This window comes from Dipodomys merriami, unplaced genomic scaffold (assembly GCF_024711535.1).
Source record: "Dipodomys merriami isolate MVZ:Mamm:240054 unplaced genomic scaffold, mDipMer1.0.p SCAF_11, whole genome shotgun sequence".
NCBI lineage: Eukaryota > Metazoa > Chordata > Mammalia > Rodentia > Heteromyidae > Dipodomys > Dipodomys merriami.
Genome location: NW_027202382.1, coordinates 43,766,033 through 43,781,186, shown reverse-complemented (window position 1 = coordinate 43,781,186; position 15,154 = coordinate 43,766,033). Strand labels below are relative to the sequence as shown.

Genomic DNA, 15,154 nt, shown 5'->3' with positions numbered 1-15,154 from the left:
TCCCGGGCGGCTGCGGGCTGGCGGCGGCCGTGGTCGGCAGCAGGTGGGCGGGGTGCGGGCGGCGGCGCGGCCGGGGGCTGCCGGCTGCGCTCCGACCGGCGTGCGGGCGGCCGTCATGGACTTCAACATGAAGAAGCTGGCGTCGGATGCGGGCATCTTCTTCACCCGGGCGGTGCAGGTGAGGCCTGGCGCCGCGCCGACGCGGGGGCCCGGATGTGGGGCGGCCGGGCGGCGCGCGGCCGGTGTGCGGCGCTGGGGCCGGCCGTGCGGTGGCTGCGGCGGCGGCACCGGGGCCCCGCGGAGCCCCGAGCCTCGGCACCCTGGAGGGACTTGGCGGGGGGGAGGCGGCCCGGGCTGCACTCCGGCCAGGCCCGGGCGTTCGAGGGGCCCGGCGGAGCCCGCCCCGGCCCGGCGCCCGCGCCCCGGCCCCGGCGCCCGCGCCTCCCGCACCGGCCGGGCTCCCCTCCCCCACCGGGGCCCGCGCACTTGTCACCGCCCCTTCGAGCCTCAGTCTCCGCACCTGTGCAATGGGCAGGCGCCGTGCGGGCCCTTTCCCGTCGCCCCTTCGCCGGCTCGGCCGGGCAGGCCGGAAGCCGGGAGTCATTTCCTTTCTGCTCCCTGGGAGGCCTGTGTCCAATCATTTCCCCGGCCAGGGGCTGCGAAGGGGGGATGCGGGGGGAGAGTCTGGCTGGGTGCCCACTTTGGGAAACTGTAATGTTGGGGGCTGTAATGTTGAGATTGGAAACCGGTCCCGTCTACTTGGTCTCATGGAGAGAAACTGAGGCATCACTGTGAAGTACTAGGGTCAGATCTGAGTGTGAATGTCCCTCCAGTGACCTTGGGGGAAGGGCTCCACGGTCCCCCCACTCCCTGGGCCTTGTTTTCTGCACCTGAGAAGGGAGATGAATGTCCCCTTTCTTGGGGTGGCTGGGAGGAGGACCTGAGGCTTTGTAATGGCCTCAGTGGATCAGCGTCTACTGGGGTTCCCTTGGTTAAATTACCTGTGACCTTGGGGGCCACTCACTTCTCCCTGAGCCTCAGTTTGCCCTTCTGTAAATCAGGTGTAAGGCTGTGTCTGCCTGCGGCTGGGTGTGGGCTTCAGCCCCTAGCGGGGCTGGGCCCCACGGCCCGCTGGGAACCAGCCCTGTTCTGCTGGCCTTGTCTCTGTGGGTGACTCTGCTCCTGTCTCCCTGGAGGAGCTCAGCGGGTCTCTCAGAGGCCCATGTGGCCATGTGTACTAGAAAGCGCAGTGTCCCTTTGAGGATTTGTGTCTCAGCCAGGATTGGAGGATTGCTACTCCAAGGGCCCAAAGCACTGGGGGTGCTGGGACCCCAGAGTCCCAGTCCATCTGGGAGGTGGGCAACTCTTCCTCAGTTGGTATGGCAGCCTTGCTATCTGCCACATCTGGGCAGAACCTGATCTGCCAGTTTCCTGCCACTGGAGAGGGGGGAGGGGACTGCCACCTGACCTGGCCAGCTCACAGAGACAGCCCAGGCCTGGCCTGGCCATTGTGGCCTTGCTCTGCCTGGAGGGGGCCCCCTTCCCCCCCACCCCCCAGGTCACTCACTGGAGGGAGAGCCAGGCCCAGGCTGGGCTGGAGGAGGGAGCTGGGAACGTTATAAATAGAGGCTTTCTCTGCTCTGCCCGCCTACCCCCTGCAGCTGCCATCTTGCTGGGAGCAGCTTGGACTCCAGCACAGAACCCCTTCCCCTTGGCAGGCAAAGGTGGCAGGCCAAGGGGGGGGTCTGAGGTGTCACCTGGCAGGAGGGGCCCCCAGGGGCCTGCCCGGGGCCAGGCTGCCTTGTGAGTGTGCGGGTGAGTGGGGTGCAGCCAGCAGGGCCTGAGGGCTTCTTCATTACCAGCATGTGGGCGGCTCCCGCCTTGCCAGGGTGTGCTAGGGAAGTGCCCAGCCCCTGTGTGTACCAGACACAACATGAAGAGACTGACTGCCAGGGCTCCCATGCCACAAGGAGCAGGCCTTGGCCCCGCGGCCGGACCCTGGAGGCCTGGATCCCTGTTTGGGGTTTTCAGGGGGGTTCCGGGGCTGTGCCAGAAAGTCAGCAGGGCCTTTGAAGCTGGCCTGGGCAGTCCAGAGGGTGGAGTGGTTCCGATTGTGCCCGGGCGCAGCAGAGGCAGAAGCAGCAGGCGGGAGAGAGTGGAGTAGCGCGGGGGGGGGGGGGGGGGGAAGGGGGGGCGGGCGTGGTGGCCATGCTGCTCAGACGTGGTTGTAACCGCAGCCGTGGGCCGGGGCGTGGGGGTGGCTGAGGGCCAGTCACTGCCATCATCCCAGTCAGACAGTGGGCAAGGGATGGCTGCCCGCTGCTCGGGCAGGCTTGGGAGAGCCTCACCTGGCTGACGGGGCAGTGAGGGCCAGTGGCTGGCCGGGCGGCCCTGCCCTCACCTCGGCAAGGTGAGGCTGTGCTGAAGTACACATTAGGGCCACACCACAAGTGCATTAAGGTCTCGGCTGGTAGCCAGCGGGGCCCTAGGAAGGCCTGTATGGAGGTGATGGCCTCAGCTGATACGGCTCCAGCCTGGGTTAGGTGTGGCTCAGTGATGGAGCCACTCTCGAGTAGATGAGCCTCCTATCCCCAACAAACAAGAAAAAAGCACTTTTATCCAGCCCCTACCGTGCGCTGGCTGTGGGCATTCTCCAGGGAAACAGGCTCAGAGAGGTGGCTTTGCCTCACTGAACCTTGATTTCTTTATCTGCAAAATGGGGCTCCCTGCACTCTCCTCAAATGCTGGGTGAGGGGGGAGGGACCTGGCCCAGTGCAAGAGTGGGCCCTGTGGAGGCAGCCTGGAGCAGGGTGATGGAGGCGGCCTGGAGCAGGGTGATGGAGGCGGCCTGGGGCAGGGTGATGGAGGCGGCCTGGGGCAGGGTGATGGAGGCGGCCTGGGGCAGGGTGATGGAGGCGGCCTGGGGCAGGGTGATGGAGGCGGCCTGGGGCAGGGTGATGGAGGCGGCCTGGGGCAGGGTGATGGAGGCCGCCTGGGGCAGGGTGATGGAGGCGGCCTGGGGCAGGGTGATGGAGGCGGCCTGGGGCAGGGTGATGGGGAAGGCAGGGCCAAGCCAGCCCCCAGCTGGCGGGGAGGGGCAGGGAGGGTGAGGAGGCCAAGGCCAATAGCCTGGCAGGGCTTAGCAGGAGAAACCCAAGTCCTGCTGCATAATTGATGGCTGCCTAGCAGAAGCAAGCTTTGTGAGCAGCCCGAGGGGCTGGAGTAGCTGGGCGGTGCCGGCTGCGCATGCACCTGCTCTAGAGCCCTGCATGGCCTCTGGATGAGTCGTCAGGGCCTCCAGCCTGCCAGCCAGGGCTGACCCTGCAGCCACAGGCCTCCCTCCCTCACCTCTGGTGGCCACTGCCAGGCAGGAGCCTGGCCCCGCCTCCGACATCACCCCGGCCCCGGCCCCGCCCCAGCCCCGCCCCAGGCCCCGCCCCAGCCCCGCCCCGGCCTGCACAGGGTCTGTGGCAGTCCCTGAGGGTCCTCGCTATTCCTCTCTCCTCTGACACTGGGCAGGCCCCGGGCCCCATAGTTGGACAAGGCCTGGGCAGCCTTGTTAGTTTGGGACATTTGTGCCTGTACCTTTCTAGATCAGAGAGCTGCGACATGGGCCACTTTGTGGTTGTTCCTAGGTCTCCTGCATGGCTCCCGCCAGCTTGGGTGGGGACCTGTGTGACCCCTTGCGCTCCAGGTACACCTGGGGGATGGCTCTGACGGGGTGGCCATGTTCCCCCTCCACCACTCCCAGTGGCCAGTGGCCAAGCAGATGCGTGCCCTCCCCCCTCCCCGCACACTCCCCGTCCCCAGCACACCAGCTCTGTGCCCACCCGAGAGGCAGGCGCCAGCTGTGCCTCTAGCTCATGATCCTTCTTCCTCAGCCTTATGGGAGCTGGGATTACAGGTGTGTGCCACCATGCCCAGTGAGGGAAGTCCTCTGTTACCAGCTCAGAATACTGATGCCGATGGCCACACAGCTGCCAGGATCGAGGCTTGACGCAGGTCCGGCTCCCTTCCCCTTCATTTCTTCCTTGGACACTCTCTACCAAGTTCCACCCCACCTCCTCGTTCCACCAAAGAGCAGCCTGGGCCCAGTGTGGGTGCAACTTGGTGGCCTGTGAAGGCCTTGGCTTGGAGCCCCCCCTCACCCCAGCCTCCTTCTGAGCTCTCCCCTTCGCCCCCAGTTCACAGAGGAGAAATTTGGCCAGGCCGAGAAGACGGAGCTCGATGCCCACTTTGAAAACCTCCTGGCCCGGGCGGACAGCACCAAGAACTGGACAGAGCGGATCCTGAGGCAGACGGAGGTGCTGCTGCAGCCCAACCCCAGTGAGTGCGCATGCGCGCACCCGTGCATGGGGCGAGCCGAGCCAGTGCCCGCTGTGCTCACCGTGGAAGTGTCCAGGGAGGGCTTGGGGTGGAGACCCGGCCACTGTTCCACATGCATCCGGTGCTGTTAGCCTTGCTGGCTACAGGGAAGGGAGGGACCCGCTCACGAGCGCCTGGCTGGGTGGCGTGTGCCAGGCCCTCTTGGCTTTGGGCCTTCGCTTCCAGGCCAGTGACGGTTCATGGAACCAGTCTTGATGTGTGTGGAGATGAGACCATTTCAGAGGCCACTGGTCTGGGTAGGGCTCGGCTTGGGTCTGCCGCTGGGACTTTGTGCTTGAGCCAGGACGCCCATCGCTTCGGCTGCTGTCTTCCCACAGGTGCCCGGGTGGAGGAGTTCCTGTACGAGAAGCTGGACAGGAAGGTGCCCTCGCGCGTCACCAACGGGGAGCTGCTGGCCCAGTACATGGCGGAGGCGGCCGGCGAGCTGGGCCCCACCACGCCCTACGGTGAGCCCTGCGGCCCTCTGGGTACGGGGCCGGGTCTCCCTCCTTCCCCCCAGCCTCCCTCCTGCCCTCCTATTTCTTCTGAATTGTACCTGGGTTGTACTCTAATTCAACACCTGCAGTCCTTCTGAATGTGAACCCTGCCATCAGGACAAGAGATGATAGAACCTTCCCCTTCCCCTAGCCCGTGGTGGGGTCTGGGGCGAAGGGTTGTCAGAAGTAAGACCTGGAGCCTCAGGCTTCTGGGCAAGCACTCTACCACTGCCAGTGAGCACTGTACCACTGCAAGGGAGCACTCTACTGCTCTGAGCACTCTACTGCTATGAGCAAGCACTCTACTACTGGGAACAAGCACTCTACTGCTACGAGCACTCCACCACTGTGAGTGAGCACTCTACTGCTGTGAGCAAGGATTCTCTACCATTTGAGCGAGCCCTCTACCACTGCGAGCACTCTACCACCAAGAGCAAGTGCTGTAGTGCTGCGAGCACTCTACTGCCGTGAGCGAGCACTCTATCACTGCAAGCACTCTACTGCTGCGAGCGCTGCTGCTGCGAGCATTGCTGCCGTGAGCGAGCACTCTAGCGCTGCGCTTCATGGCCAGTCCTGGGTGCTTTTCAGTGGGATGAGGTTACACAAACATTCCACAACTGCAGAAATCTCTTCACAGTGGTGCTTCCTGACCACTCCAATTTTCCTTTTTCCTGTAATCTTCCTGAAGTACACGTGATGTACTATAATGTAAAATATCTGACCTAAATGTACAATTCAGTGATTTTCAGTAAATTTATGGAGTTATACAAGCATCTTCGTATGTGGAGACGTGAGTGCTGATGGCTCACAATCAGCTACTTAGGAATCTGAGATCCAGAAAATCACAGTTCAAGGCCAGTGGAGGAGAAGAGTTGACAAGGCTCCATCTCCAAAATAACCAGCAAAAAGCGGGGCTGGAGGCAAGGCCCAGCTGGTAGAGTTCCAGCCTATCGGGTAGCAGGCAGATGATGAATTCAGACCCCAGTACCACCAAAAGAAAAACAGCCGGGCGCTGGTGGCTCACGCCTGTAATCCTAGCTACTCAGGAGGCTGAGATCTGAGGATCGCGGTTCAAAGCCAGCCCAGGCAGGAGAGACTGTGAGACTCCTATCTCCAATAAACCACCAGAAAACCGGAAGTGGCGCTGTAGCTCAAGTGGTAGAGCGCTCGCCTTGAGCTGAAGAGCTGAAGGACAGAGCCCAGGCCCAGAGTTCAAGCCCCACGACCGACAAAAAAAAAAAAAAAAAAAAAGAAAAAAAAAACATTCTGATCACTGTAGACGTCTCTCTTGTCCATTTCTGATCAATTCCTGTTCCCATTCCCAACTGACCACTCATATTTTTTTGGTCTGGTTTGTCTTTTGTGAGCATTTCACATTAGGTATTGTTACTTACATTGTAGTGCATTTGTTTTCTTGGTATGGTATTTTTGACGTTTGTTCATTGCTGGTTTTAGGACTTCATTCCTTTAAATTGCTGGGTAATATTCTGCTGTACGGATATACTACACTTGGCTTTGGTTGGATGCATTTGTACTCTGTGAATGTCCACGGAGCAGCTTTGTGGGGCACAGAACTGCGCAGTTCTATGACACATTTGCATTAACTTTTTTTTTTTTTTTTTTTTTTTTTAGTTCTGGCACTTGAACTCAGGGCCTGGGCACTGTTCCTGAGCTTCTTTTTTGCTCAAGATTAGCATTCTACCACTTGAGCCATAGTGCCTTTCTGGCATTTTCTGTTTATGTGGTGCTGAGGAATTGAACCCAGTGCCCAGCACACTGTGCTAGGCAAGCACTCTACCACTAAGCCACATTCCCTGCTTTTTTTTGGGGGGGGGTGGGTCAATCGTGGGTCTTGAACTCTAGGCCTGAGCGCTGTCCCTGAACTCTTCAGCTCAAGGATAGCGCTCTACCACTTGAGCTAGTGCTCCACTTCTGGCTCTCTGAGTGGTTTATTGGAGATAAGAGTTATCCTAAGTAGCTAGGATAACAGGTGTGAGCCACTAGCGCCTGTGCCAGCTTCCCTGCTTTTTTTTTTTTTTTTAATACGTGGGGCTTGAACTCAGGGCCTGAGTGCACTGTCTCTGAGCTTTTTTTGGTCGGTTGTGGGCTTGAACTCTGGGTCTGGGCGCTGTCCCTGCGCTCTTCAGCTCAAGGCAAGCGCTCTACCTCTTGAGCCACAGCACCACTTTTGGTTTTCTAGTGTTTTATTGGAGATAAGAGTTTCACAGACTTAGCCGGGCGCCGGTGGCTCATGCCTATAATCCTACTCAGGAGGCTGAGATCTGAGGATCGCGGTTCAAAGCCAGCCCGGGCAGGAGAGAATGTGAGACTCCTATCTCCAATAAACCACCAGAAAACCGGAAGTGGTGCTGTAGCTCAAGTGGTAGAGTGCTCGCCTTGAGCTGAAGAGCTGAGGGACAGCGCCCAGGCCCAGAGTTCAAGCCCCACAACCGCCAAAAAAAAAGAGTTTCACAGACTTTCCTGCCCGGGCTGGCTTTGAACTATGATCTTCAGATCTCAGCCTCCTCAGTAGCTAGGATGACAGGCGTGAGCCACAGGTGTCCAGCTTCTCTGAGCTTTTTGTTCAAGGCTAGCGTTCTACCTTGAGCAACAGCTCCACTTCTGTTTTGGTATTTAGTTGGAGATAAGAGTCTCAAGGACTTCCCTGCCTGGGCTGGCTTCTGTGATCCTCAGATCTCAGCCTCCTGAGTAGCTAGGATTACAGGCGTGAACCCAGTGCACATTATCTTTTTTTTGTTTTGTTTTTTGTTTGTTTTGCCGGTCAAGGGGCCTGAACTCTGGGTCTGGGCGCTGTCCCTCAGCTCTTCAGCTCAAGGCTAGCACTCTACCACTGGAGCCACAGCACTACTTCCGGCTTTTTCTGTTTATGTGGTGCTGAGGAATCGAACCCAGGGCCTCATGCTTGCAAGGCATGCACTCTACCGCTGAGCTACCTTCCCAGCCCCTGCACATTATCTTTTAAGCAACTGCCACACCAGTCCCAGAGTAGCTGTGTGGTTCTATATGCTCTCAGTAGTGTGCTTTTTCACTTTCAGATATTTGGGGATTTTCCCTGATTTCCTTTGGTTGTTTCCTAATTTCATGAAGGGCAAGGGACATTTTATAGGTCTCAGTCTTTTAAACCTGTGGTGTGTTTTATGATCTTTCCTGGGGGCTGTGCAGGAATGTTCCCTAGCCCGCTAGAAGTACCCTGTACAAGACTGTATTATGTTGCTGGATGGAGAAGCGCTAGATGGCTGGCAAGCTAGGATGATTGCGTTCTGAGCTTTCTATATCCTTGCTGACTTGATTGGTCGTATTTATCGAGAGTGAAGTATGGAAAATTTCAACTATTTCTGTTGAATCATCTTTTATGCTTTAAAAATTTTTTAATCCGGGCTGGGAAGGTGGCTCAGTGGTAGAACGCTTGCCTTGCATGCTCAAGGCCCTGGGTTCGATTCCTCAGCACCACATAAGCAAAAAGAAAAAAGCCAGAAGTGGCGCTGTGGATCAAGTGGTAGAGCGCTAGCCTTGAGCTGAAGAGCTGAGGGACAATGCCCAGGCCCAGAGTTCAGGCCCCACGACTGGACCCCCAAAAAAAAAATTTTTTTTTAATCCTGGATTTTTAACTCAGGGCCTGAGCCTCCTGTTTCTACTTCAGGGTAATCTATAGTGACAGGCATAGAACAGATTTTTATTGGTTGAGACAAAGCTTTGACAATCCCCCCCCACCCATACGGGTCTTGAACTGTGATCCTTGGGCTCTCAGCCTCCTGACCAGCTGGGATTACAGATGTGAGCAACTGCATGTGGCATTTTTATTTTCAAGTGTAGCTCCTAAGCAAGGTTAGTGTCTGTGCAGGTTAGTATCCAGCCAGTCTTGGTCAGAGGTTGTGCTTAACCATCTTGTACCCCAAAGGGGGCTTTGCCATGGACGTGGGCATTAGGGAACACATTCAAGGTTCAGGCAGCTCCCGGGGGTGCCAGCTGTGACTCTGAGTTTGCAAGGCCTCCGATCTGGCCACAGGTAAGTAGCTAGCTGGGGTCTCGGCCGCCTGTCCTGAGTGCACCCAGCCTTCCAGACCCCAGGGGCAGCTGGGAGCTTATTCACATGTGCCTTGTCCGTTCTGAGTCTCTGAACAAGGGCTGCTGGACCCAGTTCCTCTGCCAGCCCCCCTGCCTGCCCTGGCTTTTCCTCCTCTTCTGCCCAAACCAAGTCAGTCAGCGCAGCTGGCGCACTGCCTGAGCCTGACTGCCGCTAGAGGAGTGGCCCACCCCGTCCCCCCTCACCTTTGAAACCGACGGGTTTTGATTTGTGTTTTGCCTTTGGTCAGTTTCCAGAGCCTTGAGTTAGATCTTTGTAATGGTTGTATCTTGAAGAGGATTTCTCAAGCTCCTTTCTCTGTCATTCTGGAAGCCTCTTCCAGTTGTGTGTGCGTGTGCGCATGTGCGTGTGCTGTTGGGGTGGCACACTGTGTCTCGTGCGTTAGGCAAATGTCATCCCGTGAAGCCACATCCACAACACCCCCACAATCTTCCCTTGTTTTTTTCTACATACTAAGGTGGTATCTCTTTAGCCCAGGCTGCTCTCCAGTTGTTGTTCGGTGCGGATCCTGGGACTTGAACTTGGGACCTGGCCGCTGTCCCTGAGCTTTTTGCTCAAGCACTCTACCAGTGGAGCCACAGCGCCACTTGTGGCTTTTTCTGAGTAGTTTATTGGAGATAAGAGTCTCATGGACTTTCCTGCCCGAGCTGGTTTTGAACCACAATCCTCAGATCGTAGACTCCTGAGTAGCTAGCTAGGGATTCTTGATCTTCCTGTCTCAGCCTCCCCAGTGCTAGGATTACAGGCAGGTGCCACCATGCACAGCCCCTAAATCTAATGAATGGACACAGTGTGTCGTTACTTTGTGCACTATTGTCAGTCCTCCACTGGAGGCTGACGGAGGGGTAGGCGGCCACCGTTGGCCGCAAAGCCATTCTGTCCTTGTGGGGCCTCGTCTCTCCCTCACCCCTGACTCCCCTCCGCCTTCCATGTTTCCTCAGGGAAGACCCTGATCAAAGTGTCCGAAGCTGAGAAGCGCCTGGGAGCCGCCGAGCGGGACTTCATCCACACAGCCTCCGTCAGCTTCCTCACGCCGCTGCGCAACTTCCTGGAAGGGGACTGGAAGACCATTGCGGTGAGGCCTGTGTGAGAGGCGGCCTGGGGGCGCCGTGCTCCGGGGCTCCCGGGGCCAGGCCGGGCCTCACGGTCGCCGTCCATCCGCAGAAGGAGAGGCGGCTCCTTCAGAACCGGCGCCTGGACCTGGACGCCTGCAAGGCGCGGCTGAAGAAGGCCAAGGCTGCGGAGGCCAAAGCCACCGTAGGTGTCCCCGCTGCTGCCTCCGGCCGGGGCTTGGGTTGGGGCACACGGGGCCTCTCTGCCTCTCTGCCTCGCATTTCTCTCTCTGCTCCAAGGGAGCCATGGTGGCCGCAGGGAGGGCTTCTATGGGGGGCGTGGACTGCAGTGCTTCCCAGCTACAGGTGTTCGCATGTCGTGCCCGCCTCCCCCCAACGCTCTGCCCGCCCTGCGCTGCCCCGCCCTCGCTCCTACTACTAACTGCCCCGTTGCTTGAACCCCCGGAGGGGCCATGCGCAGGCGCACATCCTGGTGTCGGACACCAGAGCTGACAGCCCTGCGGCCCAGCCAGGGCCTGGGGGGCGGGGCCCGGCCCACCCGCTCCGCCTTTATTCCCAGCCCTGCCAGGCCCGGGAGCTTGGCGTGACCAGGGTGGGCCAGGCGTGGGAGAGCTGGGTCTGGGGAGCAGCCCTCTGGGCTTGCCGGGCTGCTCTGTGACCCAGGGGTCAAACGGCTACCTCTGCCTGCTGGGCCCCTCGGTGCCCAAGCAAAGACCAGGCCAGCCCCTCTTGTAGGGGATCTTGGCTGCACACAGCCCCTGGAGCCTCCCGGAGCCACAGTGGGGTCTCTGCCACCGCTGGTGTCACCCCACGCAGGTGTGTGGGCTCCAGATGCAGGGCGGGACCTGTGGCTGCTGGGACACACACATGGACGGGACCTGGGTGGCAGCCTCTCCCTGTCACCCCAGACCGCCCCCCCCCACTCCGACCAGCCAGGCAGAAAGAGTCCCCGCCCCGCCGGGCACCACCTCTTGTCCCCTAGGGCATCAAGAACCCCGTCCAGGCACGGGCACCGTGGATTCGGCTCCTCAGGACTGTACTGGGGGTGGCCAGTAGACACCCTTACGCCGCACCCCAGGACCCCCCCCCTCCCCAGGCCAGGGTCTCTGCGCTTGCGCTGTGTGCTCACTAACTCTCTGTTTTTGTTCCTTTCTGTTCTGCTTGGGTAACTTGGCCAGTGTGAGGGAGATGTGAGTATCCCCGCCCCGCGCTGTGCCGCTTCTGGTCCACCCGCCGCACCGCCCACGGGCCCCGGGGCCATGGCCGGCTCCGGGTGCACCCTCGGGCGTTTTGCAATCAGCTGGGCTCCACCCCCAGCACCTCTGCCTGCCCTGTGGGGTCCCTCGGGCTTGAGGGGTGCAGCCCTCGGGGCCTGTGAGACAGCTTCTTGCAAATGTCAAAGCCTGTCCCTTTGTCCATCCATGCGTCCATTTGTCCACCCCGCTGGGGAGGGGCGTGGCCTCCTCGCAGAGCCAGGCGCAGTGTGCGGATTCTGGGACGTTGAGAGCTGGGGGAGGGAGGGGTTGCTGAGAGGGACTGGGGTGTGCCGGGGTGCAGGGAGGAGGGCGGCCAGCCTGTGGCCCGGCTGCCTGCCACACAGACCCGCAGGGCTGCCGTCCCAGCCCCAGCTGGCTATGGGGTGCCAGAGGGTCCGCGTTGTATCGGGGCATCCTCCCTCCCGTCCCTGGGGCCAGGGCCCTGGCATCTCCTGGGAGGAGGCTCTGGGACGCCTCCTGGCCTCCACCCAGCCGTGGCCCAGGGTGACCGCCTCCCCCATGAACTCTGTTCCCCGCCAGACGGTGCCTGACTTTCAGGAGACTAGACCTCGTAATTACATTCTTTCGGCCAGCGCCTCTGCGGTAAGCGCCCCCCTTCCCGTCCGCCTCCCCCACCGCCCTGGCCCTGGCCCGGGCTCAGGGCCGGGAGGCCGCAGGTGAGGTGGAGCCCCGCCCCCCAGGCCTCCGAGAGGCCCCGCACTCACAGGCTGCTGCCACAGCCTGTCCCGGCGCCCCACGGCTGTGGCTGGGCTGGGCTGTCCCTGCGGACGTCAGGGGCTGCCCCCACCCTGCGCCGGGGCCCGACGCCTAGCAAGGACCGAGTGTGGCCCAGCAGAATCCTCAGTAGGCTTTAGCCAGCCCCCTTTGGGGAGCACCTACTAGCGAGCCGGGCTTGTGCCAGGCCCGGAGGGGTCCCGCACAGGCAGGGCTGCCCTGACCAGACAGGCTGCGGGGGGACGGAGGCCTTGTGCTTGGTCATGAGCTCCTTTGTCGGTGCGAGAAGCCTGGCACGCACGCATGCGCGCAACACACACACGTGCAGGCTCACACTGGCCGTCCTCTCCCTCCATCTCCCAGGGTGAGAGGGGTTCCATGGTGGCCCCGTGGCTCTCGTGTCCGAGCCTGCCGCTGGGGGCGTCGTGCCGTCCTGCTGTGCGTGGGTGTCAGCCGCAGTTGACTCTGGGCCGCTTTCCAGGCTTCTGGTGCGGTGCCCACAGGCGCAGCTGGCCTGGCTCAACTTCTCCAGCTGCGGTGTTGTCCCAGTTCAGACTTCCATGCGCGGCGGGGGCAGTGGGTCTCCTAAGTCACGATGCGGGGAGGGGGGTCTTTCTTCTCTAGACTCTGGATGGCACGCCCTGCCCCCCTCCCCGGGCCGAGCGGAAGGAGAAACACCCTGGAGGGTGGAGGCCGCCCTGTTTTTTTCTTTTACCACTGACCCCCAGTGTGGCTCAGGCCCGAGGCTGCCTTTCTCTGCCGGAGGACGGAAAGGTTCAGTGCCCGGCCCCGTGGCAGGAGGCAGTGCGGGGCGGGCACTGGGGGGGGGTGGACATGCAGGAGCACAAGCAGGACGTCCCGCTGGCTGTCCCCTCCCTGCATGTGGCACGTTCGTCACACTGTCACCTCCGGCCCGCACACCAGGCCTCTCATCTCAGCCTCAGCTCCGGGCTGGGGGAAGGCAGGGGGCACGGTGGGCAGCAGTGGGGTCCCCGGGAGCTGGGGCAGAGCATGGGCTCTGGGGTGCGCTGTCCCTCCTTCCTGGCTGATCAGTGTCCACCATCCCTCCCCTGCTGCCCGGTGCTGTTGTGGTCTCCCCAGCTTTGGAATGACGAAGTAGACAAGGTGAGTCGGGTTCCGGGGGGCAAAGGGCTGGCAGTGGGGCTGGAGGGGGCCGTACCTGCTGTCCCACGTGCTTCTGGCTCTACACTCGGTGCTGTCTCCCTCCACGGGCCTCAGCTTCCCCTCGGTGGGAAAGGCCACTCCACAGCCTCATAGCACACGAAGACCTTGGGGGAGTCTTCCCATCTGCAGGTGCCCCAGGGCCCCCACCAGCTAGCTCGGGGTATGAAGCCAGGGTGCCCCCAGGTGTCTGCTCATGGAGGGTGGGCCATGGGGCCCCGGGTTCAGCCACGCTGCTGTGCACCCACATCGCGCCCCCTCCCACCAGGCTGAGCAGGAACTCCGGGTGGCCCAGACCGAGTTTGACCGGCAGGCAGAAGTGACACGTCTCCTGCTGGAGGGGATCAGCAGCACTCACGTGAGTGGCGCCCCATGCCCAGGGAGGCCAGCATGGGCTCACCAAAAGCCAGGGCCTCAGGGACACGCCCACCCGGCGACAGGAAGTGAGGGCCACAGCTCTGGCCTCGTCCCCAGGTGAACCACCTTCGTTGCCTCCACGAGTTTGTCAAGTCCCAGACGACCTACTACGCGCAGTGCTACCGCCACATGCTGGACCTGCAGAAGCAGCTGGGCAGGTGCGGCCAGGCAGGGAGCCCCGGGGCACCGCTGGAATGGAGGGGTGGCTCTGGAGCTCCACCTGGGCCCTCGGGTGGACCTTGGGGGATGCGGCCACTCATCTCCCTCGCTTTGCTTTTCCCTTTGTGCTTGCCAGCTCGGAGGGAGCCATGTGAGTAGATGCGGTGCAGCCTCTGGCTGGGGAGGGGTCTTGACCCAGGGGGCCGAGGTACCCCATGGGCTGGCTCTCGCTGCTGAGTCATGCTCTCCCCCTCCAGATTTCCAGGCACCTTTGTGGGTACGACAGAGCCTGCCTCGCCACCCCTGAGCAGCGCCTCGCCCACCACTGCCGCCGCCACTATGCCCACAGTGCCCCAGGTGGCCAGCCTGGCTCCTGCGGGAGAAGCCCCACTGTGCCTGGAAGAGGTGGCGCCCCCTGCCAGCGGGACCCGCAAGGCCAGGGTGCTCTACGACTACGAGGCCGCCGACAGCAGTGAGCTGGCCCTGCTGGCCGATGAGGTGGGCCTGCCTGATGCCACAAGGGCCCTGGGGGGGGGGGGAGGGTGGGATCTCAAGGGCCCCGGGGGAGGGGGAGGGGGCCCCCTGTGCGGCTGCAGATGGCAGCTGTGGGACCTGGCAGGCTGAGTTCCCCTCCGCTCCTCCCTAGCTCATCACTGTCTACAGCCTGCCTGGCATGGACCCCGACTGGCTCATTGGTGAAAGAGGCAACAAGAAGGGCAAAGTTCCTGTCACCTACTTGGAACTGCTCAGCTAAGCAGGCCTGCCACCTAGCTGGTTTGTTGGTGACAGCTGCTCAGGGTGGGGATGACCCCTATTCTGCCCATGCACCATCATCTGGCTGTGAGGGACCCACGGCTGAATGCCCGCCCCTCCGCCAGCCCTGCTTCTGATGTGGCTCTGAAGCCCCGGCCATGGCTGTACCCCCTGCGCACCCCAGTCCTCCCCACCTCCCCCAAAGGTGGGAGGAGCACTGCTCGGCACCGCAGTGGGCCCAAGACCTGCTGGAGGCACCCTTGGCACGGAGAGAGCACCTGCCTTTTAGTTGCCAAAGGCCGAGGGGCAGCAAGCAGGCAGGGCGCGTCCCCGAGGGGCCGGGCAGGGCCGGGCAGGGCCGCACTGCGGCCAGGCTGAAGCAGCGCTGCCTGGTGCTGCCCGTCCCCGCCATGGAGCCCAGCCGAGGCGTGGCCGCTGCCTTCCACGCTCACTTTTTAACTGGTATTTTTACTTCCGCCTGTCTGCTTGCTCTCTAGCCAGTGGCGAATAAAGCATCCTTTGTGTGCGAGTCGTCCGTGCTTCTGTCGGGCTCAGCGCCGGAGCCGCCGCAGCACGGCCTCTCTCGGCAGCACGATTCCCAGCTGCATAATA

The 15,154-nt window shown here is 61.4% G+C and overlaps 1 protein-coding gene across 6 annotated transcripts; it reads left to right on the top strand.

The window, feature by feature from the left end:
* Sh3glb2 (SH3 domain containing GRB2 like, endophilin B2) lies at positions 1-14,632 on the top strand. 6 transcript variants are annotated; one of them, XM_070014802.1, is made up of 13 exons: positions 1-178; positions 4,185-4,326; positions 4,704-4,832; positions 9,909-10,042; positions 10,132-10,224; positions 11,837-11,899; positions 12,656-12,805; positions 13,133-13,156; positions 13,482-13,571; positions 13,688-13,788; positions 13,926-13,940; positions 14,047-14,287; positions 14,436-14,632. In XM_070014802.1, the coding sequence occupies exons 1-13, from the start codon at positions 116-118 to the stop codon at positions 14,541-14,543; spliced, it is 1,353 nt and encodes a 450-aa protein (XP_069870903.1). In that variant the 5' UTR covers positions 1-115; the 3' UTR covers positions 14,544-14,632. The 6 variants fall into 6 exon arrangements, with proteins under 6 accessions (XP_069870903.1, XP_069870905.1, XP_069870904.1 ...); XM_070014804.1 differs by lacking the exon at positions 12,656-12,805; XM_070014803.1 differs by lacking the exon at positions 13,926-13,940.
* The last annotated feature ends 522 nt before the right edge of the window (positions 14,633-15,154 follow it).

Bases quoted from the DNA above. Each gene is read 5' to 3' on its own strand.
- Sh3glb2 (XM_070014802.1), top strand. From the start codon at position 116: ATGGACTTCAACATGAAGAAGCTGGCGTCGGATGCGGGCATCTTCTTC. The intron at 10,043-10,131 runs GTGAGGCCTGTG...GTCCATCCGCAG, and splicing joins GGGACTGGAAGACCATTGCG to AAGGAGAGGCGGCTCCTTCA. The intron at 12,806-13,132 runs GTTCAGTGCCCG...TGGTCTCCCCAG, and splicing joins CTCTGCCGGAGGACGGAAAG to CTTTGGAATGACGAAGTAGA.